The 27,034-nt window shown below is 37.5% G+C and overlaps 1 protein-coding gene across 2 annotated transcripts in view; it reads left to right on the top strand.

Annotated features, from left to right (window-relative positions):
• Positions 1–27,034, top strand: part of MXI1 (MAX interactor 1, dimerization protein) — an 82,099-nt gene that overhangs the window by 16,346 nt on the left and 38,719 nt on the right. Inside the window, exons 1-2 of one of the 2 annotated variants that reach the window (XM_039250716.1) lie at positions 937–1,144; positions 2,424–2,556. In XM_039250716.1, coding sequence (XP_039106647.1) covers positions 1,072–1,144; positions 2,424–2,556 — 206 coding nt within the window. In that variant the 5' untranslated portion in view covers positions 937–1,071. Of the gene's footprint in view, positions 1–936; positions 1,145–2,423; positions 2,557–27,034 lie in introns of those variants that run through there. The other variant, XM_039250715.1, reaches the window with a different exon arrangement.

The raw sequence follows: 27,034 nt of genomic DNA, 5'->3' as shown, positions 1-27,034 counted from the left end.
TACAGACTTCTGGAGAGTAGGGTCCATGCCTGTTTCTCTCTTTACACATTATGTCTAGTATGTGCCTGGCACATGACAGGCCCTCAATGTTTGGATAAATGGAGTAACCATATCCATTTTATACATAAGTAAATGAGGCCTTAAGAGTCCAGGCAGCTAGTGTAAGTAGCAGAGTCAGGATCTGAACTGAACCCTGTGTGACTTCAGGTCCGAATCACTTACCCACCGAATTATATTCCATCACTTGCAGCACCAGTCATGGGCTGAGGAGAAAGAAGTTTTTAAAAATAAGATTTAAAAAGCCCATGAAAAACAAAACTACTTCTGTGTGGAAACTAAGGGGGAAGAAGGGCCTTATGGAAGCCCTCTCTGGCTCTGACAGGATCATCCCTTGTCTCCGAATAGTGACCCTGGTTTCTCAAATGCTTCTGTTTGTGCTGGCCGAACAGCACATTTTGCGATGGGGAAACTGAAGCATGGAAGTTACAGGAAAATGTGGTACTAGATAGAGGACTGGGACGTGGCACTTCAGCTAAAAAATGCTTTAGCTTCTGGGCACCCGCTGGGAGTCGCTGAGAAAGCAGCTTCCTCGCTCAAATTCTTCCTTCCCAAAAGTAAGGCCCAGATAACTTCTTAGTCCTTATCCTGAAGACAGACGCTAAGGGGAACTACATCTCCCGGCCGCCATTGCGGAATTTGGCAGGGCGCAGGCGCACCGAAGCGGTGGGCAATTAACACTCCCGGCGTGCAGAAGAGGGGCGGGACTACATTTCCCAGGAGGCAGAGGAAGGGGCGGGACGGGGCGGGCCTCGGTGCTGCGCCCGCCCCTCCCCCGTGCTCGCGCGGAGAGGTAAACAAACCGCGCGCGGGCTGTCGGCGGCGGCGGCGGCGGCGGCGGCGGGCGCGGCGGGGGCGGCAAGGGCGGCTGAGAGCGCGCCGAGCCGCGGCCGGGCTGGCCCGCCCGCCCGCCGCACATGTCCCGGGGCGGCGCCGGCCTGTAGCCGCCCGCGGCGCCTCCTGTCGGCCGGGGAAGGGAGCGCGGCGAGGCCCCGGTCGCCACCAGCTGTGCCCATGGAGCGGGTGCGGATGATCAACGTGCAGCGCCTGCTTGAGGCGGCCGAGTTTTTGGAGCGTCGGGACCGAGGTAACCGCTGGGCACCGCCGCCGCCTCCGCTGCCACCTGAGCCCGCGCACTCCTCCGCGCGCGGAGTGCGGTGCGGCGTGTGAGGGGAGGGAGGGTGCGTGCGTGAGGAGCGGGGTGCGTGTGAGGGGAAGGTGCGTGTGTGAGGAGAGGTGCGTGCACGAGGAGTGTGTGAGGAGTGCGTGTGTGAGGGGAGGTGCGTGTGTAGGGACGGGAGTGCGAGGAGGGGTGCGCGTGTCAGGGGAGGAGGGGGTGCGCGCGTGAGGAGTGCGTGTGAGTAGGGGTGCGTGTGAGGGGAGGCAAAGATGCGTGTGAGAGGAGGGGTGCGTGTGAGGGGAGGCGGGGGTGCGCGCGTGAGGGGTGCGTGTGAGGGGAGGCAGGGGTGCAGTGTGAGGAGGGGTGCGAGGGGAGGGTGCGGTGACGGTAGGCACCTGGAGCCTGTGAGGGGGCGGTGCGGGAGCGGCCGCGCGTGCGTGTGTGTGAGGGTGGCACGTGGGCGCGGGGAGGGCGAGGCGAGGCGGGCGCGGGGGGATCCGGGGGCCGCGGGGCGGTGCGCGGGAGCAGGCGGAGGGGGTGTGCCGAGAGTGGGCGTGAGCCCGGGGACTTGGGAGGTCGGAGCGCAGGACGCCCTGCGGCCGGGGGGAGGTAGGGGAGACCCGGCCGGGAGCGGAGGGAGGGAGGGAGGGAGGCCTGCTGGAGAGCGAGTGGGGAGGAGGCTGCCCGCCCGTGGGGAAGGGACGTCTGAGAAACCGAGGTGTGAGGAGGTGGGACCCCGTTAGGGACAGGTGGCAAGAGACGGGGGAGGGAAGAGGAGGGCCTCTGGAGCCTGGGGTCGGGGGAGAGAATGTCCTGAGACTAGACCATTGACTTGTTCAAGTGCCTGAGAGCGTGGCGCTTGGCGGGGCCGCAGAACGGGGAGAGTGGAAGGGCGCTTGTGAGGCCGGTGAAATCGTCGAAGTGAACGGTAACGGGTCTCCGAAATCCGTGTGTTTGAGTCAAGAAATGTTGGAGAAAAGGATTTGGGAGAGGATGGAGGATTCCCTTGGTTTAGGGGGAGGTATCTGTACACCTTTCAGGTGATGGGCTGGGTCTGTATATAACGTCACAGGTTTGGTGTCCTGGCAAGGACCGGGAATTTTATCTTCCAAAAGGTGGAAAGTTTTGACCTCTTTTTTTCCGTCAGCCCTTTTCAGCAGTGTGTGACTCCAAGGCTACGGATCTGTGAATCCGGGGATTTGGGTATAGGCCTGTTCTCATATCTTTTTTCTTGTTGTCTCTCTAGAGTGTGAACATGGCTATGCCTCAACGTTCCCCTCCATGCCGAGTCCGCGGCTGCAGCATTCGAAGCCCCCAAGAAGATTGACCCGGGCCCAGAAACACAGCAACGGGAGCAGCAACACCAGCACTGCCAACAGGTAGCAAGCCGTGGGAGGTGTAGAAAGGGTGGCTGGTGGGAGGGAGCACACAGGCGGAAATGGAGGCCCTGGTGACCTCAGTTCTCTAACACCGAGCGTGGAGCAGCACCGGGTAATAGCCAAATGAGTTCCTTTGTGACCATCCTTGGAGATTTGGCCCTTTGAAAGTAATAAACCCTAGGTATCCCACCCTGACTTTGTGTGGAAGGGAAGTGGAATCTGAAAGACCACTAAAGAGTTCTTGCTGGGATTAAGTGGGGAGGTCTGTGACCAAGAGGGACAGTAAGTTGAGGAACTTGGACAGACAGCTGTCCATGGACCCAACCACATGCTGAAAGTAATCTTGGGCCGGCTTTAAACTTGGATGATCCAAGAAGAATTTTTCAAACCCAGAAATAGCTCAAGCAGGATATAAAGCAGAATCAAGGGTTTTGTTAAAGGAGTGTAAATATTCAGAGTAGGAAGTTAGTGGGCGTGGTCTGTTTGTTGTTCAAGCATGAAAGGGAAGACCATGCTATGAAAGTGTTGTCTCTTATGGATAAGATTGAATTGGTAAGGGAGCTTTTAAATTAAAAACAACAACACAACAAAAAGAAAGAAGATGCTTATTTTTCAGTCCAAAGAGATCCCAAGAAAATACCTGTCTGAATGTACTCAAGACACCGTTGACTTCCATTTTTTGAAAACTTTTGGTAGTGTCTGGCTGTCTCTTCAGTGTTTTGTCCCAGAGGGCCAGTGAATTCTAAGGATTCACCTCATAGGAAGTTTTCAAAAGGCCATCTTAAAATCAACAGATGCTGTCTTTTCCATCGGTAAGAGGGATTAAATGAGACCTTTTTTCCTAATTCCCAAAGCTTTGTCTAGAGAATATAAGCTTGCTTGCTTTTTTTTTTTTTTGTAGAGGCACAGAGCAATCTCTCAGTAACTAAGTTACCTGAAGAGTTTGGAGAACTCCAGACAAGTAGTTGGGTAGCCACTTGGGGAAGCAGATTGGGAAGAGAGCAGGAGTAGGGGCTCTTACTAATTGATGCAGGAAACCTGAAGCTCCTACAGTAATAATCAGAGCTTAAAAGGTTGGAACTTCTCACTCTGAATTTTCGACATTGCTCAGGCAAAACTAGGATTCACTCTTCTTCCTTTGATTAATCGTTCAAGCTGTGTTTTCATTTTTGGCTTCTTCATTAGGACTATTTTGTATTTTTTAAACTTAATTTTTAACCTTATAAAACTATAATTACAATTTTATAAAATTATAAATTATAAAACTAGTTATAATTTTATAAAATTATAAAACTAAAACTAATGCTGTATTTTTGTTTATGTGTGGGTCTAGAGGGTTTGTTATAGTATGATGGGTCTGGGATGAAAATATGTAACATGGTATGTAGCATTAAAAAAACAAATACAGATTTTCTTGTTCACAGTTTCTCTGGTTAAGGTGTCAGCAATTAGGATCCATATTCAAGAATTCATGGGTTTTTCAATCCACGTGTAGATTAAAAAAAATTTTTTTTTTTAAATTTAGAGATGTGCAGAGTACCAGATAGGAAACCAGGCCTGGGTTTTGTCGTGCTCCAAGTATTTATTGAGTTTTTCCTATTTTGTAGGAATCAGATAAATGTTATTGTTACATTTTCTCTTCATCCTTGTTCTCATCTATAAAATGAAGGGATGGACTGCAGATTCACCAAGGTCCCTTCCCCTGAAGTTCTATGACACTTTTAGTGATCAGTTACTATATTGGTTATGCAGTATGCCATTCCATCATTGAAGATGTGACATTTTAACTAACAATTCAAGGATTATAGAGGCATTAATTAGACCTGCATTTCTAGATTTTACCAATTACATTACAGGTCATGAATAAGTCTTTGTCCTCTGTTGACTTCTACTTTGCTCAACTTGGAGTTTTGCCTAAGTGTTGTTTCTCTTTCATGGTAATGTTTCTGTTAGGATTTTACAATTGTGTGTAGGACCACAGTGCTAATTACCATATGTTGTAGCATAGCATATCAGAAAAAATTTAAAACTACAGGCATGCCATGTTCTCTCAGTACCCATGGGAGAATAATTATGTGTATATTGTACCACCCAAGGCTAAGGAAGATAATTTTTCATAGGATCATAAGTAATAAGAAGGGAAGAGAAAGAAATAGAATTTAGAATGTATTAAGGTCCACCTATGGGTATGTTTAGCCTTGGGCCTGTAGATGAGAACTAGTATGTTAAGCAAAACGTTAGAAATTATTTTTCCTTACCAAGGAAAGGATCGAGGAGCCAAGGATTAATTTCCAGTGCTGGGGTGTGTGGAAATGAGGTTGTTAGTCCATTTGAAGGAGACTTTACAGACTTCTCTTAACTTTAAGCCTATTACTGGACCTAAAAGAAATTTTATTATGTTGGTTACATAAAGCAGAAAGATGATTTGTAAAACTTTCCACTTAGTAGTCTTCTGAAACAAGGAAAGGAAGAGAGTTATGAGTGTATTTGTTTTATTTTCTGTGTCAAAAAGCACTTGTCTCGAAGTTATTACTATCATGCATCTTAGATGTTGATATCTTGTATGTCATACAATGACATTTGTTTCTCTGACATCATAGGATCTTTTCAGATATAATGTTGATTTTTTTCTTCCCTAATATTTTCAGGTATAATATGATCTTCCTGATATGAAATGTTATTTTATAAATTTATTCTGAATGTTAACTCCTAATATTATAAATAAGTCTTGAAATCTTCACAGAAGTATAAAGGAAAGAAAATCAGTGATGTAATGTGATATTACAAGCTTGTACCTTGAAAATCCCAGTAATTTCATTTTTTGGTATCCTTCTAACTGACAATTTAGAAGTGAGATCTATAATTTGTGATTATTTTTTAAATACCCGGTTGACTTTACTGTAGTCTTGGTCATGGCCTTCTGGCACATTTCCTAAAATTATCCTTCCTAAGATGTTACTGCTATTAGAAAACCTGGCTGCAATTGCTGTCCGGCTCATTGAGGAGCATCAGATAAGTTTAAATTCCCAGCTTTTTAACTCTTTGGTCTCACAACTGAAAAATTTCAAGATCTGTTAGCTTTAGAACTTTACTAACACTACTCTACCTGGCTTCACTGTAATGCTGATTTTCTCCTAAGTATCTCATGAATTTACCTTCTTTTCCCTTATCTTCATTACGACTTTCCTAATGAGTTACCATCCATCTCTCAACCTGGAGAACCATCATAACCTCCTAACTTGTATCTGTGCAACCACTCCTGCCCCATATACAATTCTGATGAATTATATTGGCTAGTTGCCTTTTAGTTCCTTCAGTACACCATGTTTCCTTCTGCTTCACAGTATTTGCACATACTCTGTTCTTTCCCCTTTTGCCAAATTGTGTCTGTCTAATAACACTTTCCACTCAGTCATAACTTCTGGGAAGCTTTTCTTCATCTGCCAAAGTGGATAAGGTGTTCGTGTGCCTGATGGCACATTTGTGAATATACAGTTTGTAAATATATACAGTTCTCTGATTGATGAACTCATGTCTCATTCATTGCACTAAAAGCTCTACGAAAGCAGAAATTAAATCTCTTCTGCTTAAGGATTTATCCCCAGTCAACTATTACAGGGCCTTGTACATAGTAGGTGTTTCTTAAAGAATGGAAGGTTTTCAGACTCCAGGTAGACTACCCTCTTTTGCAACTGAGTTTCTCTCTTGGGCTGAGTGCCATATTAAACTCTGGAAAGATATTAAACACTGGAAGGAGAAATTTGCAATTCCTGCTTTGGCAATCTCTGATTAGTTTGTATTCTTTTTTTCTTTTGAGAGCCACAGACAACACAAGTAGGGGAGAGGCAGAAGTGGGGGGGGGGGAGAGAATCTCAAGCAGGGTCCATGCTGCCAGCACAGAGCCTGATGCAGGGCTTGAACTCCTGAAGCCATGATATCATGACCTGAGCTGAAACTAAAGAGTTGGATGCTTAACCAACTGAGCCACCCAGGCGCCCCTGATTACTTTGTATCCTAAAGGATGTTATAAGTTATACATTTGGAAGGGAAAATAATATGTAGTATTTGAAGAATAAAAAAATATATACTGAGTGTATATTGTAGTATACTATAGTGTAGTATATAAGTATGTTATAGTATACTGTAGGATAGTATATAAGTATATTATAGTATACTATAAGATAGTATATAAGTATATTATAGTAGACTACAGAATATTGCAATTAACTTTAAAGAACACTCATTGTCATCCTGTCATGAAAAATATTAAAATTTGTATATGCAGGAACCATAAGTCTGTCAAATACTGGCAGTAAATGTTGGTATGAGCCTATGACGCATAGCAATTGCATTGTTTTAATATGATGTAGGAAGTAGTAAGCACCAATTTATGCTTGAATTTTAAGTTGAGGAAATTTTATTCTATTTGGCATCCTTTGGGTATTAAAGAATCTCACAGTAGCAGCCATATTTCAATTCCACCAGCTAGGATTGAGGGCACTGAAAAACAAAACTTTTCTTTTGCTTGCAAGGCTTTAGTTTAACTTTTCTTAAAACTACAGAATCATGAAATATGTTAGTCTTAGAAGGAGTGATTGTACTATTATATTTTTAGGTTTTTTAGCCTTTATGGCTGTCTTCATGCATTATTAGTTTTTTGGAATAGTGGTGAACTCTTTTTTTAGGATAGTTGTAGAGAATTTTTTCCAGTAGAAGTAATTTGAAATTTGTTATGTCTTCTGTTTTTATTCTTAAACATGTACCTATTTGTTCACTGAATAGTTGAGTGAAGCTTACAGTTATTGTGAAATTTCTTTTTACTATTCTACGCTTTTCAAATTTTCTATATCAAGAAATAGTTTCTAAGTCTGTCCAATAGAAAATTCCCAAAGTTTCAGGATAAAAGTAGAGATCTGTAGCAGTTAGACTCTTTATGATGTTAGTATTTTCCAAACGTTGAGTGATTACCACATCCTATGTAGTGTTTTCTGTGATATTCTGTCTTCGACTAAAACCAAGTTTAAATGAAAAATTCTCAAGAATTATTTATATGCTTCACCCTTAACAAACTCCGACTTTCCATTAAATGCTTCATTGAAGCATAAGTTTACTGTTGCAGAGTTTCTAAAGGACATATTCCCTATGGAAGTATTGTTTCAAGGAGACTTGATGATCATGACTTGTAAGTCAGTAGGACAGCTGCTTCTGTTCCTATTTGATGAGCAGCCTTTTGCCAGAATATTGAATACATGATGTGGAAGATCACAAGTTCTAGAAGGGAATTCAGAATTTCATTTGGTATAGTTCTCTGTTTTATGAAGGTAAGATATTGACAGTCATTTTATGATTAAAACTCATGTGGCCTAGAGATGGTAAGAGATACCTATTTAACTATAAGTGGTGGTTGGTTTAATATCAATCTGGATTTTAAGCAGAATATGCATCATTCTAACCAGATGAAACTTTTAACTTGAAGAAAGGTTTTTCCTTCTAGATTTCTCCTTACGAATGAAACAGCATTACTTGTAACCTTTTGGGTACAGTATGATTTCTTAAGTGAAACCCTTCTCCAGATACAAATCTAACCGAAGAGGTTTGATGGTATGGTTTGACCAAGTATATTTCCGGGCTCCATTTTTGATCAGTAACTCCAATGTAATTTAAGCATGCATATTTGTTGTTAGATTATTTTTGTATTTTATTTTGGCTTCCTACATTTTAAAATACCTGCAGCTATTTTCCCCCTCTCTGTGTATGTGTGTAGGAGTGTGTGTGTGTGTGTGTGTGTGTGTACACACCATCTTCATTACCATTTAATGAAGGAAACTTGTTACCAAGTAAATATATAAATACATTATTTCAAACTGTGATGAGTTTAATATGGGAAAAATAGAGGAACCTATGGGGATCCTGTAACAGAGGACCTGACTAAATTTGATGAAGGAAGGCATCTCAAGAGTTGAACCTTTTGCAGTCTTGCTTTCTCTTATCTTGAACATTTTTTCATGTTCACACACATCTGTTAAATCATTTTTGATTATAGTATGATACTCTGTTTCATGTGTATACCATAATTTGTTAAGCCAGTCATCCATTGATGACATTTAAGTTATTTTTAGATTTTTTTACTCCTTTGAAACAGGGCTACTGTGAACAAATACCTCTGCACAGATACCTTTGTGAATTTGTCCACCTAGATCCTTAGGATAAATGTGAAGAATTAGAATTGTTGGGTCAAAGAATAGAATCCATATTCAAAAATAATAGTAACTCTTTGCATTTAATATACCACTTATGCATAAATACATTATTTAATATACATTATTACCTCATTTCAATTTCATAACATTTCCGTGAGATAAAATGAAAATATCTTCCCTATTTTTTTTTTTGATGAGAAACCTAGACTGGCATGCAAGGTAACTTCCACAGGTAGAACTAGGAGATGAGACAGATCCCTGGATTTCTTTCTCTAGGATCAGCAAATAGTCCTTTGTAATAATTTACTTAAAACTAAGACTGAGTGACTTTAACCTGAAATTTTTGTGTTAGTGCTCTCCTTTTTTGCTCTGCCAAATGCTTGAAACGTGTGCAGCATCTGCTACTTTAATGTCTTCCCACCAATATTTTTCGGCTTTTGCAGTTTATTTCCTTTTTAACTAGCTATTGAGACTGCTTTCTTAAAGGTAATTAGTAACCAAATTTATTGGACTTACACTATACACACACACACACACACACATATGTATATAACTGTTGTTATATATGCTTCCCTACGATAGAGGAGTTTATGGTATATTTGGAAATACATGTGTATAATAAAATGGTAAATAAGACAAGTCCGTAAGTTGTTATAAATAAACATGGCTATTTTTGTCAGATGACAATGTACAGATTAAATTATTTAGATTTATAGAAGAGACTACAATGAGTTATTGTAGAAATGCTATAGATTCATAGTATATAATTATTCATTGATTAACTTTAACATTCAGGGAGATATAGGTATTCCATAACTTTGTATAAGTGAAATTCCTTGTATTTTATCTAAGTGACTAATTTCTTATAAGAGAAAATAATTTGGTTTGATAATTTTGTTATTAATGTTGCTACATACATTTCAAGGGAAAGTATTGTGGATTTTCTTTTTATTTAGTTTTATGACATTGGGTAAAAGGGTTTCTGTGTGGGTTTTATTTCCTTATGTTTGTTTTTCGTGGGAAATATTTTTGATAGTCTTTTGAGAACACTATGTATCATTTGTGGAGGCCACATGATGAGAGCTTTGAAGCCATTTGAAATGGGCATTTTTAAATTATAGAAGAACATAACTTTAAATATAGAAGAACATAGTTTAATTATAGAAGAATATAATTTTAAATATCGAAGAACACAGTTTTGTCACATATTTTGACAAAACAACTGATTTTCCTTTATTCTTATTTTGATTAATTAGACATGGACAATTTGGAATTCTTCTTGAGGAACTATAAAGAACCTTTTTTTAATGTAATGAGAGACTAGAGGATAAAATGTAAGTTTGTTTTGGTACAAGAGGAAATGTAAATTTTGAGGTTTTAGGTTTTGATTATGGTAGGTTTGTGTGATAGTATATATCTTCTATATGAATACCAGGAAAAAAGTGATTTTCAGACTCCACAAAACTCTGAATGATATATTGTTAATACTGAATGTGTTACGATTGGTTTCTATAGTCTTTGTTGTTAACAGTCAGTGCACAAAAGTTACAATTTAAAATTTAAAACTAGCCTGGCTCTAAAACCATTTGATGTTCTTAACATTATCATTTTAATATGTTATCCAGTCATTTGTCCTTTGGAAGGCAGGTTACATTCCTGGAAATAGTGCGATAAGCCAAAAAGAAGTACTTGAATCTCATTTTTCTATAGAATCATTGTTTATTAGGTTACCAAAAGCTCAAAGTCTGATATTTTTATGGAATTTATCACAAATACCATATTTAATCCATTTAAAGAAACAAAACAATTCATCTATATAAAAGTTAAACATTTTTAAGTATATATAAATTAATCAAATAGAATTACATAGTGGTTATCTCTCTGTTGTAAGGATATAATGCCAGAGTCATAGTGTGTTATATAGTTGTAATTTTCTTAATGAAACATGCCTTATTTATTTGCAAAAAGTGGATGATGGAATGTGAGTTACATGAGGGCAGAGACTTTGTAATTTTAGCGTATAATCCTAGTATAGGCACTCCTCATTAAATACTAAATGAATAGCTGAATACTCAGAGCGTGATCACGTAGATCTGAAGGTATTTTTGAATGACATGTTTACATATTTTTGAGAAGACTTTTAGAGAAACTTAGGCACAACTGATTTCCTTTGTAAGAAATTGATCTAGGAGTGTTTAATATCATTATTCTTATTGTCACTCTATTTGTGAGCAGTATCCTTATTGCAGACAAAGTTATGTTTGTGTTTTTAGCATTGAAATCGAAGCTCATATTACCAGAATTGCTGAGGAGCGTTTTTCTTTTATTCTTTAAACAAACATTTAAGTATCAGTAGGAATTTAATATTAACTTACTAAGTACCAGAATGTGTTTCATACTGTTGGCCATTTTCTTTCTTTCTTTTTTCTTTTTTTTTTTTTTTTTTACAAATAGTTTATTGTCAAATTAGTTTCCACATAACACTCAGTGCTCATCCCCACAAGTGCCCTCCTCCATGCCCATCCCTCCTCCCCCCCCAACATCCATCAGTCCTCAGTTTTGGTCAGCATTCAAGAGTCTCTCATGGTTTGCCTGTCTCCCTTTCCCCCACCATTTCCGCCCTTCTTTTCCCCCTTGTTCCTCCGTCAAGTTCCTCCTAAGCCTCCTATACGTGCAAACACTTGATATTTGTCCTTCTCTGCCTGACTTATTTCGCTCAGCATAACACCCTCAAGGTCCATCCATGTTGCTACACATGGCCAGATTTCATTGTTTCTCATTGCCAGGTAGTATTCCATGGTATAGATAAACCACATCTTCTTGATCCATTCATCTGTTGATGGACACTTAGGCTCTTTCCATGTTTTAGCTATTGTGGAGAGTGCTGCTATGAACACTGGGGTACATGTGCTCCTATGCCTCAGCATTTCTGTATCCCTTGGGTAAATTCCTAGCAGTGCTATTGCTGGGTCATAGGGGAGTTCTATTGTTAGTTTCCTTAGGAACCTCAATGTTGGCCATTTTCATTGATGTGGTAAATAACCTGGATGTTAATAATAAAGTGTAACAAGTGTGAAGCACTGTCCTGTGAGATGGTCTCCTATTCTACATGTCCACAGGAATACTTGAATGTGAATGATCATAGCACTATTCATAATCACCAAAAACTGGAAGCAAAATATCCATAAGCTGGTAAATGAATGGACAAATAAAACGTAGTATATTCATACAATAGAATACTCTCCAGCAATAAAAATAAGCTGCTCACTCGTATAACAGAGTGGATGAACCACAAAAACATCAAATAAAGTCAGATACATAATAGTACATATTTTCACATGATTCCATCATGTGGAATTTGTAAAAAAAAAACAAAACAAAACTATAGAAATTAGAAAGCAGATCAGTGATGGTCTAGGGATAGGAGTGGAAATTGACTGCAAATGGGCATGAGGGAACTTTTGGGGTGATAGAAGTGTCCTAAAACTGGGTTGTGGTAAAAGTTATGCAGCTGTGTAAATTTACTGGAGTTCATTGAACTGTACACTTAAAATGGGTGAGTTTTATAGTATGCATATTATTGTACCTCAGTGGAACTTTGAAAAAATTGCCTGTTCATGTTTATTGTACTGAGTCTTGAACATGTGACAGAGGCTAAAAAGAACTAAAGGTACAGTGAATGAATGAATGCATGAATATTAAGCAATGAAGCCTTCAAAACGTGAAATTAACCAATAAGAAGTTAGGAGCTGGGAGTGTGGCTAGTTGGAAAAAGGTACCTCCATTCTCCTACAGCTACCAAAGCAAGGAGAGTCAGCTATCCTGCCAGCCTCTCCTCTACTGCACTCTTTGAGAATCACTTTTCTGTGTGATGTACTTCTCTTAGACTATAACATCTAGTACTATAGAGGGGAATGGAATATATTAACAAAAAAACTTGGGATCAACTTAAAAAAAATGGGCTTAGTGTTTATTATAAGTAATGCTGTTAATTATGGTACCATTCATTTCTTTTCCCTCCAAAGTATGTACTGAATGTTTATGTCATGCCCGACTCCTTTCTAAAATATCAGATTATAATTTTGAAGTCAAGGAATTTAGGAAATCACTGATATTTTCTCCCATTTTAAAAAAAATGTTTATTTATTTTTGAGAGAGACAGAACACAAGCAGGGGAAGGCGGGGAGAGATAGGAAGACAGAATCCAAAGCAGGCTCCAGGCTCTGAACTGTCAGCACCGAGCCTGATATAGGGCTTGAACTCCTGGACTGCGAGATCATGATGCAAGCCAAAGTCAGACACTTAACTGACTGAGCCACCCAGGCATCCTGATATTTTCTTCATATTTAAAGGTTTTTAGGGGCGCCTGGGTGGCTCAGTTGATTAAGCCTCCAACTTTGGGTCAGGTCATGATCTCACGGTTCGTGGGTTCGAGCCCCATGTTGGGCTCTGTGCTGACTACCAGCTCAGAGCCTAGAGCCTGTTTCAGATTCTGTATCTCCCTCTCTCTCTGACCCTCCCCTGCTCACGCTGTCTCTCTCTCTCTCTTAGAAATAAATAAAACAAGAAATTTTTAAAAAAAGGTTTTTAGAGTTGCTGTGTAATAGAATATGTTATCACACATTAAATATCCTGTTTTAACTTTTGGAAGTATGCTTAAGAGCAATAATTTTAATTTTTCAAATTCTCTGTAGTTTTTTGTTTTTTCAAATTTTTAAAATTTTAATGTTTATTTTTGAGAGAGACAGAATGCGAGCAGAGGAAGAGCAGAGAGAGAGGGAGACACAGAATCTGAAGCAGGATCCAGGTTCTGAGCTGTGAGCGCAGAGCCCAATGTAGGGCTCGAACCCATGAACTGTGAGATCATGACTTGAGCTGAAGTCAGACGCTTAACTGACTAAGCCACCCAGGTGCTCCTATCTGTAGTTTTTAATACTGCTTTCCCACCTAAGAAGTGATTATTTCATGAATCATGTGTGACTTCAGTATGTATTAGATGCTGCTTAATTTCTGGCATTACTAAGAATAGAAAGTAAGGTAGTTATCTTTTATTTTAAATACATAACATTTTTAAAAAGTAATAGTTGTATAGAGTTGCAAAAGTCAGTTAATACCAAATGGCTTATAAAGAATAACAACATTCCCCTGCCTCATCTCTTACCTTCCATTTTCTGCTTCCTAGACACTACCACTTCCAATAGCATAACAATTTCTTTGGCTGTTTGCTTTCTTTTTTTTTTTTTTTTTTTTTTTAAGTTTTCATTTACTTAAGTAATCTCTGCACCTAGTGTGGGGCTTGAACTCACAATTCCGAGATCAAAAGTTGCATGCTCTTCTGGGGCACCTGGGTGGCTCAGTCGGTTAAGCGTCCAACTTCAGCTCAGGTCATGATCTCATGGTTAGTGGGTTCGAGCCCTGCATTGGGCTCTGTGCTGACAGCTAGCCCAGAGCCTGGAGCCTGCTTTAGATTCTGTGTCTCCTTATCTCTCTGACCCTCCCCTGCTCATGCTCTCTCTCTCAGAAATAAATAAAAACATTAAAAAAACAAAAACAAAAGTTGCATGCTCTTCCTACTAAGCCAGCCAGATGCCCCTGCTTTCTTATTTCTAAGTAAGAAGCAGGCAGCCTAGGTGGCTTAGTCAATTAAGTATCTGATTCTTGACTTTGGCTCAGGTCATGATCTCAGGGTTGATGAGATCAAACTCCCTACTGGGCTCTGGGCTCTGGGCTGACAGAGGGGGAGCCTGCTTGGGAGTCTCTGTTTCCCTCTCTCTGCCACTCCCCTGTGCTGTCTCTCAAAAATTAAATAAATGTTTAAATAAACAAATAAGCTTTCCTGCTTATTATCTGTTGATTTCCTATTATGGAAGATGAAGATTTGACTCCCTATACTCTTAACAGCAGATTAATTGTATGCCAGAAATGAAAATTTTTTTAAGTACACATAAATATAGATATTTCCCAAAGGAATGATGTGTTTAAATTGTGCACTTTCTAGTAATTTATATTATTAGTCTCCCACAATAAGGAATTAATATTTTACTCTCATTGTTGAGTACTTTGTGGTATATTAGATTATTGCCTCAATTTCTGGATGAGGCTTACTACTTTTTTGAAAAATAAGTTTTGTTTGGATATAATTTCCATACAGTAAAATCCCCCATTTTTTAGTGTATAATTCAGTGACTTCATGTATGTATATACAGTCACATAACCTCCAGAAAAATTTTATAGGATATTTTTATCACCTCAAAATATTATCTTATGCCTCTTTATAGCTTCCTATTTGTACCTCTTTTCCCTTGCAACTTCTAAACTGTTTTCTGTTACTGCAGTTTTGCCTATTTTACAGTTTCATATAAATAGAATCATATATATACTCTTTTGTGTCAGACTGCTTTCACTTAGCATATTGTTTTTTGTGTTTTTTTTAATGTTTATTTATTTTTAAAAAATTTTTTAAATTTATTTCTAGGAGAGAGAGAGCATGAGCAGGGGAGGGTCAGAGAGAGAGGGAGTCACAGACTGAAACAGGCTCCAGGCTCTGAGCTGGCAGTCAGCACAGAGCCCAACGCGGGGCTCAAACCCACAAACAGCGAGATCCTGACCCAAGCGAAAGTCGGACGCTTAACCGACTAAGCCACCCAGGTGCCCCTTTTTAATGTTTATTTTTGAGAGACATGGAGAGCACAAGTGGGGAAGGGGCAGAAAGAGAGAGAGGGAGACACAGAATCTGAAGCAGACTCCAGGCTCTGAGCTGTCAGTGCAGAGCCCAAAGAGAGGCTCAAACCCATGAACTGTGAGATCCATGACCTGAGCTGAAGTCCAACGCTTAACCAACTTGAGCCACTCAGGTGCCTTTAGTATAGTGTTTTTTGAGATTCATTCCTGTTGTTCTACATTTCAGTAGTTCATTCCTTTATATGGCTGAGTAATAGTCCATTGTATGGATCTACCACAATTTGTTTATCCATTCACCAGTTGATAGACATTTAGGTTGCATATAGTTTTTAGCTATTATAAGTAAAGATGCTATGTACTTTCATGAACAGGTCTTTTGTATATATATGTTTTTATTTTTCTTAGATAAATACCTAGGAGTGGAATTACTGGCTTATATAGTTTAACTTTAGAAAGAAACTGCCAAACCATTCTCCAAAGTGTCTGTACTCATTTTACATTCTGACTAGCAGTGTAGGAGACTTCCAGTAGCTCCACAACCTGGATGGCCCTTGGTGGTGTTAGTCTTTTTAAATTTTAGCCATTTTGGTGGGTCACAATAGCTTCTGGTTTAGTTTGCATTTTCATTATAACTAATAATCATGGATCTTTTATATATGCTTGTTTGCTATCGATGTATCTTTTTTTGGTGAAGTGTCTGATTATATTTTTATATTTTTTGCCTTTTTTCTATTGAGTTGTTTTCTTGTTGAGCTGTAAAGTGTTCTTTGCAAATTCTGGATACATGTTCTTTACTATGTATGTGTTTTGCAAATGTTTTCTCCTACTCAGTGGTTTGCCTTTATAATTTTTTTTAATGTTTATTTATTTTTGAGAGAGAGACAGGGTGCCAGCAGAGGAGGGAGAGAGAGACACACACACAGAATCTGACACAGGCTCCAGGCTCTGAGCTGTCAGCACAGAGTTCAATTCGGGACTCAAACTCACAGTGAGGTCATGACCTGAGCCAAAGTTGGACACTTAACCTACTGAGCCACCCAGGCGCCCCAGCCTTCATTTTCTTAACAGTGTCTTTTGAAGAACCAAAGTTTCATATTTTGATGAAGTCCAGTTAATATTTGTATTTTATTGTTTATGCTTCTTATGTCCTAAGAAATCTTTACATAATCTAAGATCATGAAATTTTTCTCTCGTTTTCTTTTAGTAGTCCTTCAGATTTAGGTTTTACATTTAGATCTAAGCAAGCTTTATTTAGAGTTAATTTTTGTAGAAGGTGTGAGACAAAGGCTGAATTTCATTTTTTGGCAAATAGACATCTAGTTGTTCCAGTACTGTTTTTTGAAAAGACTATATTATCTACATTGGATTACCTTAACGTTTTTGTAAAAAATCATTTGACCATATATGTGCGAAACTATGATCGGTCCTTTGATCAAAATATTTTTATTTCAAAACCGCAGTGTCTTCATTACTGTAGTTTTTTTTTTAATAAGTCATGAAATCAGGTAGTGTAGGTCTTCCAATGTGCTTCTCCTTTTTTTCAAAAGTTCCTTTGACAATTCTAAGTCTTTTGCAATTTAAGATACATCATAGAATCTGCTTGTCAGTTTCTGCAATAAAGCCTGCTAGAATTTTGATTGGGATTGCATTAATTCTATAGATCAATTTGGGGTGACACATGTGAACGATATTGTATCTTCTTCTTAATGAATATGGTATGTCTCTTCATTTACTCAATTATTTAGATTTTTTTGTTTTATTTTTTAAAATGTTTATTTTTGAGAGAGAGAGAGAGAGCACAAGTGGGAGAGAGGCAGAGAGAGAGAGTGGGAGACCAGGAATCCAAAGCAGGCTCCAGGCTCTGAGCTGTCAGCACAGAGCCCAGTGAGAGTCTCAAACTCAACGAACCACAATATCATGACCTGAGCTGAAGTCAGGCATCCCTAGAGGTTTTTAAAGTTCAGCAACATTTTGTAGTTTTTCAGACTGTGGGTAATTACATGTTTTGTTAAGTTTATTCCTAAGTATTTAATATTCTTTGATGCTATTGTAAATGGCAGTTGAATTTGGTATATTAGTTTTAGTAATTTGTTTATTCCTTAGGATTTTCGAAATAGAAAATAAATGATGCTTACAGTAAAGATATTTTTACTTATCCCTTTCCATTCCGTATGATATTTCTTTTTCCTGTCTTATTTTACTAGTGAGGACCTCTCATACAGTGCTAAATAGAAGTAGTGAGAGTGAACATCCTTGCCTTGTTCCTAATCTTGAGAAAATATGCATTCTTTCACCAATAAATATGATAATTATTTTTTGTAGATGTCTTTTCACAGGTTCAGGAAATTCTTCCCTAATTTACTGAGGATTTTTTTTTTAAATCATGAATAGATGCTGAATTTTGTTAAAGCTTTTTCTGCATTTATTGAGATTATACTGTATTTTTTTAATTCTGTTAATGTGGTCAGTTACAATGATTGATACTTTTGTTGAATCTTTCATTCCTGGAATAAACTGTACTTGGTCATGGTTTATTTTGTGATAGTGATGCCAGCCTCCTGAAGTTAACACAGCATCCACAAGTTTAAGGGTGCAGTCCTCAACATGACTGCCCTCACTACAGATGCCAGCTGCAAGCAAGTTCAGGAGTCTCTAGGCCACCTACCCTTCTGACTAACCAACTGCAAATTTGGGTTCTCACAATCCCTTCAGGTTTGATAATTCGCTAGAACTACTCAGAGAACTCAAGAAAGCACTATACTTATTATTACAAATTTCATTATAATGTACAATTCAAGACTAGTCATATGAAGAGATACAGGGCAAAGTCTGGGAGAGTTGAGAACATTGAGCTTCTGGTTTTTTTTCCATTTGGAATCAAGATGCATTACCTTCCTGGCACATGGATGTATTTACCAACCAGGAAGCTCACCTGAGTCTCAGATTCCAGAGTTTTTATTTCAGTATCATTATGTAGTCATAATTGATGAATCGTTGGCCACATGATTGAACTCAATTTTTAGTGACCATTCTCTCCCTGGAGGTTAAGAGGTCAGGTGATGTCAGTAGCTTAAAGCCCCGACCTTCTAATCACACAGTTCATCTTTCTGGCATGAACAGACCCCAATTTGAGTCATCTCTTCGGCATAAATTCAAGTGTGGTCCAAGGGCCCACCATGAATAATGGAGACACTCCTATAACTTGAGAAATTCCAAAGTTCAGGAAGTCAGGACAAAGACCAGACACATTTTTTGCTGTAAAACTGATATTTTCTATTTGTTGATTCAGTTTGCTGAGAATTTCTGTGTCTATGTTTATAAAGGATAGTAATTTGTTTTTTGGGTTCCCCCCCCCCCCCAGTGTAATTTCTTTGTCAGGGTTTGCTGTCAGAATAATACTGGCCTGAAAATGAGTTGGGAAGTGTTTCTTCTTCCTTTATTTTTTTCAAAGATTTTATGCTTCGTAACATTTGCCCATGAACACTTCTGGGCCTAGAGTTTTCTTTGTGGGAAGGTTTTTGATTATGAATTCAGTTTTAATAGATGCAAGAATATTCAGGATTTCTAATTATTTTGGAGTCAGTTTTGATAATTTGTATCTTTTCAAGAAATTTATCCATTTTATCTAAGTTATTTGAATATATTGACATAAAGTTGTTCATAATCTCTTACTAGTCTTGTAATGTGTATAAGATCTGTAGTGATCTTTTAACTGGTGTTATTATTTTTTGTATTGGTAATTTTTATCTCCTTTTCATCAGTCTTAGAAGTTTATCAATTTTGTTGACTTGTTTATAGTCAGCTTTTAGTGTTTTTCCCCCCCCCCCAACTTTTTTTTGAGAGAGAGAGAGAGAGAGAGAGAATTCCAAGCAGGCTCTACACTGTCAGCGCAGAGTCTGATGTGGGGCTTAAACTCATGAATCGTGAGATGATGAGGTGAGCCGAAATCAAGAGTTTGGATGCTTAACTGACTGAGCCTGGTCACCCCCGTCAGCTTTTAGTTTAATTGCTATTGCCTGTTGTTTCCTGTTTCTTATTTTGTTCATTCCTGTTCTAGGCTTTTATTATTTTTCTCCTGTACTTCAGAGTTTCTCAGCCTCAGTAATATTGACAATTTGGCCCAGATAATTCTGTTTTGAGCATCATAGGATGTTTAGCAGTATCCTTGACCTCTCCTCACAAAATGCCAGTAGATCTCCCTAGTCGTATTAACAGAATGTCTCCAGACATTGCCAGATATCTTCTGGTGAGCAAAATAGCCCACACTTGAGAACCATTGCTCAACTTCTTTCAGTTTAGTGTGCTGCTTTTTCTAGCTTCTAAATGTGGAATCTTAGATCATTGATTTTGGACTCCACCCCCAACAAAAAGAGTTAAAGCTAAACATTTTTCTCAAAGTACTGCTTTAGCTGCATTGAACAAATTTTGATTATGTTGCATTTTCTTTATTATCCAGCTAAAAATATATATGTATATATATTTAAAGATTTTATTTTTTTGAGTTATTTCTACACCCAACGTGGGGCTCAGACTTACAACTCTGAGATCAAGTGTTGCATGCTCTACCAACTGAGCCAGCTGGGCGCCCTTGTTATTTTCTGATTTCTTTGTGATTTGTTCTTAAACCTGTGTCTTCTTATTTCCTTCCTCTGTTTCATTGAGTTTAATTTGCTCTTCTTTTCATAGCTTCTTAAGGTAAAAGAGAGCTTACTCTGTATGACATTAGTAGTAATAAACATACTGAAAGTTATACTTTACAAAGTGTATAACTTACAGATATTTATGTAGTGAGCCAAAAGATTTATCAGAGATTTAAATTAGGGTGTTTGCTATATTTGAAATAAGAATTACTTTTTACTGAATTCATTTCATATGTAATTAAAATTATTTTCCTTATTGATTGAAAATGAACATAGAGAAAAACAAATTCTAAGTGTATAATTTGATGAAGTTTCGCAAAGGTAAAGAAATAAAGTGTTATAGACTCTTCTTAGAAGCCCTTCCCTTTGACTCTTTCCAGTCAGTGTCACCCCCTCCCTGAGGCAACCACTATTCTAACTTTTGATACTGTAAATTAATTTGGCCAGGTTTCAGCTTTGTATGGGTGGAGTTACACAGTAGGTATTTTTGTGTCTGCCTTTTTTCATTCAATTATGTTGAAATTAAAAGATTCATCCATGTTATTGAGTAATAGGTGTTCATTTGCAAAGCTCTGTAGTATTACATTGTATAAGTATTTCACAATTTGTTCATCCATTCTACTTTTGATGGACATTTGTTTCCAATTTTTGGCTAGTATGAAAAGAATGAACATTCTTTGGTATGTCCTTTAATAAACATATATTAGTTTGGTATATGCCTATGAGAGGAGATGCTGAGTCCATATAATGATTGCATACATTCAGCTTTCATATGTAAGTTTTAAGGGAAATTTTACTGATTGTAGTTATTCTTATGCATCCTTTTTAGACACTTTTTATGTGGCCTTAGTTATTCTGGTTATGTTTTTGTCATTGTTAAGGAAGAAGAAATATGTTTCTTATAAGGCATTTTTCCTAAAAGCCTGCAATATTCAAGTTTTAGTATATTTATGGTTTTTAAAAATGTGTCCCTTTAGTAGAAACAAATATACAAAATTACCTTTTTTAAAGAATGACTTTAATAAGTCATGGAGGTGAAAAGTATGACATAGGGAATATAGTCAATAAAATTGTAATAACATTGTTTGGTGACAGATGTGACCACACTTATTACTAAGTGAGCACTGACTAATGTGTGGAATTGTTGAATCGTTATGTTGTATACCTGAAACTAATATAATACTTTATGTTAATTATACTTCAATAAAATTTAATTTAAAAATTAGCATGGTTTTTCTTCTATTACCACGGTGGTTTTAAAATGTTATTGAACCCTGTATTTATACCACTAGCAACAAAAAATTCTATATTCTTGTCAGTGCCCTTCAGGCATATACTTCAGAGATCCCTGTACTAATATGGCTGAAGTTTTCTGTTTTTCCTGTCCTTTGAGTATAGGTATATGAAACTACAAGTTTTAAGATACAATTAGTAGATATTTGTTTGGCTTCAGAGAATGTGTTCTTTTCATTATGTGGAGGGCAACATCCATTAGGCACTGTAGGATTACAAAGCAAGTAAATAAAACATGTTAACAAATTTGGGGTTGGCTCATCAATTCCACAAAGATAGATCTTTCCTTTTGCTAAAAGAGAATATTAATTCTGAGAATGGCTGCTTTTATTTTTTCCTCACAGTGGCACCACTCTTGAGCCAGACTGTACTATTTTGTTCAGTTTCAGTCGTATGCTTCATTTCATTGACTGCCACCAAACTACAATCTAAAGAATTAAAAGTTTATGTATTAGAGCTGTGTTGTAGTCCATGAAAAGTCACAGATCTGGTTGAGATAATGATTCCCATTCAAATAGGAAATTCTTTAGCATGTCTCTCTTAAAGGGATATTATTTGTGAAAAAAGATTACCTGTGATTCAGTGATAAAATGATAGAAATGTCTTTTCTCTGTCCTTGAAAGTTAAACATTCAGAGTAAGGATATCTGAAAGGCATACAATTCATTAGTGCTTGCTTTCAGAGGTGCATTTTATTTAGAGAAGAGAAGTGGGCTAACCTGATGGATTATTAGAACATCTCAATTTTATAGAGAATTCATCATAATTGAATATTTCAGTGGCAAATTATTGGAAGGGTTTGTTTGGACACATAGGCTCAGAGAAGCAAAGAGGTTGTTTCTATTATGTGATACTCATTTATTGCCAGCAGTATTTAGATCATTATTTGTGTACACATAATTAGTCATTTTTCTCTCTGTCATAACCTAAACCTTGTACTGTCTTCACAGCTGACTAAATGACCAAAATACTTATCTTTTCTTTCAGTATCATTTTTTCATCATTATGGTTGTTTATTTCCAGGCTAATTCTGAGTGTATTGTGAACTTATTGATTTATTGCCCCATGTAGTATACTCCATCATTTTAGGTAGTATATTTTTAGTTTTGTTAAAAATAATAAGAGTAGTTGCAGTGGCTGATACTTACTGAATATTTTTTATGGCTACATGCCTTCACATATTTTTCTCTAATTCTCACAGTAACCCAGCCAAATGATTTGTTATTATTCCAGTTTTACAAACAAGGAAACTGTTAACTAGAAAGGTTAAATAATTTGTTTAAAGTTACACAGCTAGTGTGAGTGATAGAGTTAATAGACTTGGGACTTTTTTCCTCTAACACAATGAGTCTTGATGACCTATTAGTTGTTTTTTGTTTTTGTTTTTTGAGAGAGAGAGAGAGCATGAGCAGGTGAGGGGCAGAGAGAGAGGGAGACACAGAATCTGAAGCAGGCTCCAGGCTCTGAGCTGTCAGCACAGAGCCCAGTGTGGGGCTCCAACCCACAAAGTGTGAGATCGTGACCTGAGCTGAAGTCAGATGCTTAACTGACTGAGCCACGCATGTGCCCCCTATGTGACCTGTTAGTAGTTGTTTTCTAGTTTTACTTTGGACTTCACAGTGCTGCTTGTTTATTTTATTATTTTATTTTTATGTTTTTCTTCCAAGTTCTTATTTAAAATCAGTTAACATAAAGTGTAATAATAGTTTCTAGTGTAGGATTTAGTGATTTATCACTTATGTACAACAAACACCTGGTGCTCAACAAGTGTCCTCCTTAATGCCCATCACCCATTTAACCCCCTGCCCCCCTCCAGCAACTCTGTTTGTTCTCATAGTTAAGAGGTTCTTTTATGGTTTGCGTCCCTCTTTCCACACATTCCCACCCATGCTCATCATTTTGTTTCTTCCAGTTCCACATGAGTGAAATCATATGGTATTTGTCTTTCTCTGACTTACTTCGCTTAGCATAATATTCTCTAGCTTCATCCATGTCATTGCAAATGGCAAGATTTCATTCTTTTTTATTGCTGAGTAATGTCCATTATATATTCATACCACAACTTCTTTATCCATTCATCAATCGATGGACATTTGGGCTCTTTCCATAATTTGGCTTTTGTTGGTGATGCTGCTATAAACATCACGGTGCATGTGTCCCTTCAAATTAGTATTTTTGTATCCTTTGGGTAAACACCTAGTAGTGCAAATTGCTGGAGCATAGGATAGTTCTATTTTTAACTTTTTGAGAAACCTCTATACTGTTTTCCAGAGTGCCTGCACCCGTTTGCATTCCCACCAACAGTGTAAGAGGATTCCTCTTTCTTTCTCCACATCCTTGCCAACATCTGTTGTTTCCTGTGTTGTTAATTTAAGCCATTCTGACAGGTGTGAGGTGATATCTCATTGTAGCTTTGATTTGTATGTCCCTGATGATGAGTGATGTTGAACATCTTTTCATTTATGTGTTAGCCATCTGTATGCCTTTTTGGAAAAATGTTTATTCATTGCTTCTTGGCCCTTTGGCTAAGATCGAGTGTGGGGAAAATGGTTATTCATGTCTTCTGCCCGTTTTTAACTGGATTATGTGTTTTTTTGGGTGTTGAGTTTTATAAATTTCTTATATATTTCGGGTACTAACGCTTTATCAAATACTTCATTTGCAAATATCTTCTCCCATTCTGAAGGTTGCCTTTTAGTTTTATAGATTGTTGCCTTTGCTCTGCAGAAGCTTTTTATCTTGATGAAATCCCAGTAGTTTATTTTTGCTTTTGTTTCCCTTGCCTCAGGAGATGCAAAAATTTACTCTGCCAATGCCAGAGTGGTTTTCCTCTAGGATTTTGATGGTTTCCTATCTCACATTTAGGTCTTTCATCCGTTTTGAATTTATATTTGTGTGTGGTGTAAAACAGTTGCCTAGTTTCATTCTTTTGCATGTTGCTGTCCACTTTTCCCAGCACCATTTGTTGAAGAAACTGTCTTTTTTCCTTGGATATTCTCTCCTCTTTTGTTGAAGATTAGTTGGCCATATAGTTGTGGGACAGCTCTGCTTGTTTACTTATGCTCCTTTCCATTTGTTATGTCCTTTGTCTACCTGGTCCAGCCTCTACTAGTAGCAAATAGTTCGTCATTTAAGATCCATACCAAATGCCACCTTTTTCTGAAGTTTACCCTGATAGCCATATTTGGAAGTAAATTCTACCTATTTTATTTATTTATTTGGGGGAGGGGACCAGAGGGGGGGATAGAATCTCAAGCAGGCTCCATGCCCAGCACAGAGCCTGTTGCAGGACTCCATCTCACAACAATGAGATCATAACCTGAGCCAAAATCAAGAGTCAGATACTTAACTGATGGACCCAGCCAGGCATCTCAATACTGCCTACTTTAAACTCTCATAACATGTTGTACTTTTCTTCATATATTTATTTTGCCTTGAGTTACAATTATTGCTATACATGTTTTAAAATTACCAGAGAGGGTCTCTGATTCCCTATAGTCTAAGACAGTCTTAAAGATACAGAGTATTTGTTGACTTGATATTACAGGCAAAAAAGCCATGAAAATAGAAGTATTACTGATGGATTTTTTAAAAATTATAAGAGCATGGCAGTATGTTGAAGATTAGTGCACCCATGATCATTTTTGTTTCTTGATGCTTGGAAATATTGTTAAATGCTACTCGTGGTATAACTAGATATGATGTGCATTTCTCGATTTGATGAAAAAGTTCATACTCTTAGCTGTCATTTTATATTTTTTTTAGAAATAAGATAAATAAAAGTCTGAGAGAGGTGGGAAGAACCTGCTGTTTTAATTTTGTTCACAGCAGTGGGTCAGATTGTTCTTTTGGTGCTAGCTTTGATAATAGATTGAATACAATATTGGAATTCAACAATTGGTTATCTTTGGATATATATTCTTTTGTATTTGGGTATATATTCTTTTACATTTATGGCCATATGTGGGATCTCTAGACTGTTTAGAGTAAGTTTATGGTAAGTAATCTACTTCTGTCTAAATTGTTTCCATTTATTACTTAATTTCATTGTTTTTGTTTTACTAGTTTTAGGTTTTCTTCTCAGATAAATGCAGTTAAACCAAAACTTACTGTAAGGGGGTGGGGATTTCATTATTGATTACCCATTTAAATTTTGAACAATATTTTTTTGTTTTAAATCTCTTTAAAATATGTCTTTTTCCACTTTTGACTTACTGATTTCACTTTGACAAAAAAACTTAAAACTTTTTATAAATATTTATATAGTGATAGAGATTTTGCTATAATTTGTTTTGTTGGGTTTTGAACTCTTTTAAGTCTTTCTGTTAAACTAAAAGTTCTATATGTTTTTATGATTTCTTCCATCTAAATTGTACATGTCCTTGCAATTTGGCTGAACTCTTGAAGCATCGTTAAGATTTTTTTTTAACCTCCTTTGAGGGAGAAGTCCTTTTATTAAGACTATCTCTTGAAAATGAACATCAGTCTTTTTTTTAATCTGTGTCACTTGGATCTTCTGAAACTGTTAAGAAAGCAGAAGGTAAATAGGAGACAGTAACTCCAAAAGACCTTTGGCTCAGTGGGTAAAATTTCTACAAATTATAAGACTGACAACAACACTCCTATTAAAGTTTGTTTGTTATTTACTTAAAATTTTTTAAAATTTATTATTTATTTTTTGAGAGAGCATGAGCAGGGGAGGAACAGAGAGAGGAAGACAGCTGAAATCAAGAGTTGGACACTTAACTGCCTGAGCTAGCCAGATACCCCTAAAGTTTAGAAATGTATCCATTGGAATAACAAATCAGATTAAAGTGATCAGTAATATTCTAAAAACATTTGACATTAACCAGAATATATTAAATGATTATTAGTTTCTGTGACAGGAACTTAAACTCTATAAAATTCTTGTTAATGGTAAATTATTATAAAAGTAATATATTCATTCAAGAGAACTAGTATAACATAATTCTAATGATAGCTAACAAGAGTTTTTATATTTTGTTATTCAGTATAAACTGTTTATTCCTCCTAACAATCACATGAGGCAAGTACTATTACTTTTCCTATTTCATAAATGAGGAAACTGATCACAGAGAAATGAAGGGACTTTAACTAAACCATAGTATTTGAACCCAGGCAGGCTAGCCTTAGAGTCTTTGCCTTTAACCTCTCTTTACCAGGTAGTTAAGGATTTGGATTTTGGAATAAGAAAGACCTGGGTTTAAATCATGGCTGCTACTTACACTCTTGGGACAAGAGCATGTCTCTTGACCTAAGGTTCAGTATTCTTGTTTATAAAACAAGTGTGGTTTAGAGGATAAAATGAAATAATGCATGTTAACTGTTTAGCACACTGTTTAGCAGTTCAACTAAAGTAACAACATGTTAACAACTATAGTTCATTAGATGATAAGTATTAAAACAAATACTGGTGAGCAAAATGAAAAAAAGGCACAAAAAGAAAACCACTGTTAGCATTTTGAGGTATATCCTCCCAGTCTTTTAGAAGTGTGTTTCTTGGGGCACCTCGTGGCTCAGATGGTTAAGCATCTTAACTTTGGTTCAGGCCATGATCTCATGGTCTGTGAGTTCAAGCCCCTCATCGCACTCACTGTTGTCCACCCAGAGCCTGCTTCAGATCCTCTGTCCCCCTCTGTTTGCT

The sequence above is a fragment of the Hyaena hyaena genome, unplaced genomic scaffold, assembly GCF_003009895.1.
Source record: "Hyaena hyaena isolate Hyena2069 unplaced genomic scaffold, ASM300989v1 scaffold_379, whole genome shotgun sequence".
NCBI lineage: Eukaryota > Metazoa > Chordata > Mammalia > Carnivora > Hyaenidae > Hyaena > Hyaena hyaena.
Note: the sequence above shows the minus strand (reverse complement) of the source record. Positions and strands in the feature narration are given on the sequence as shown.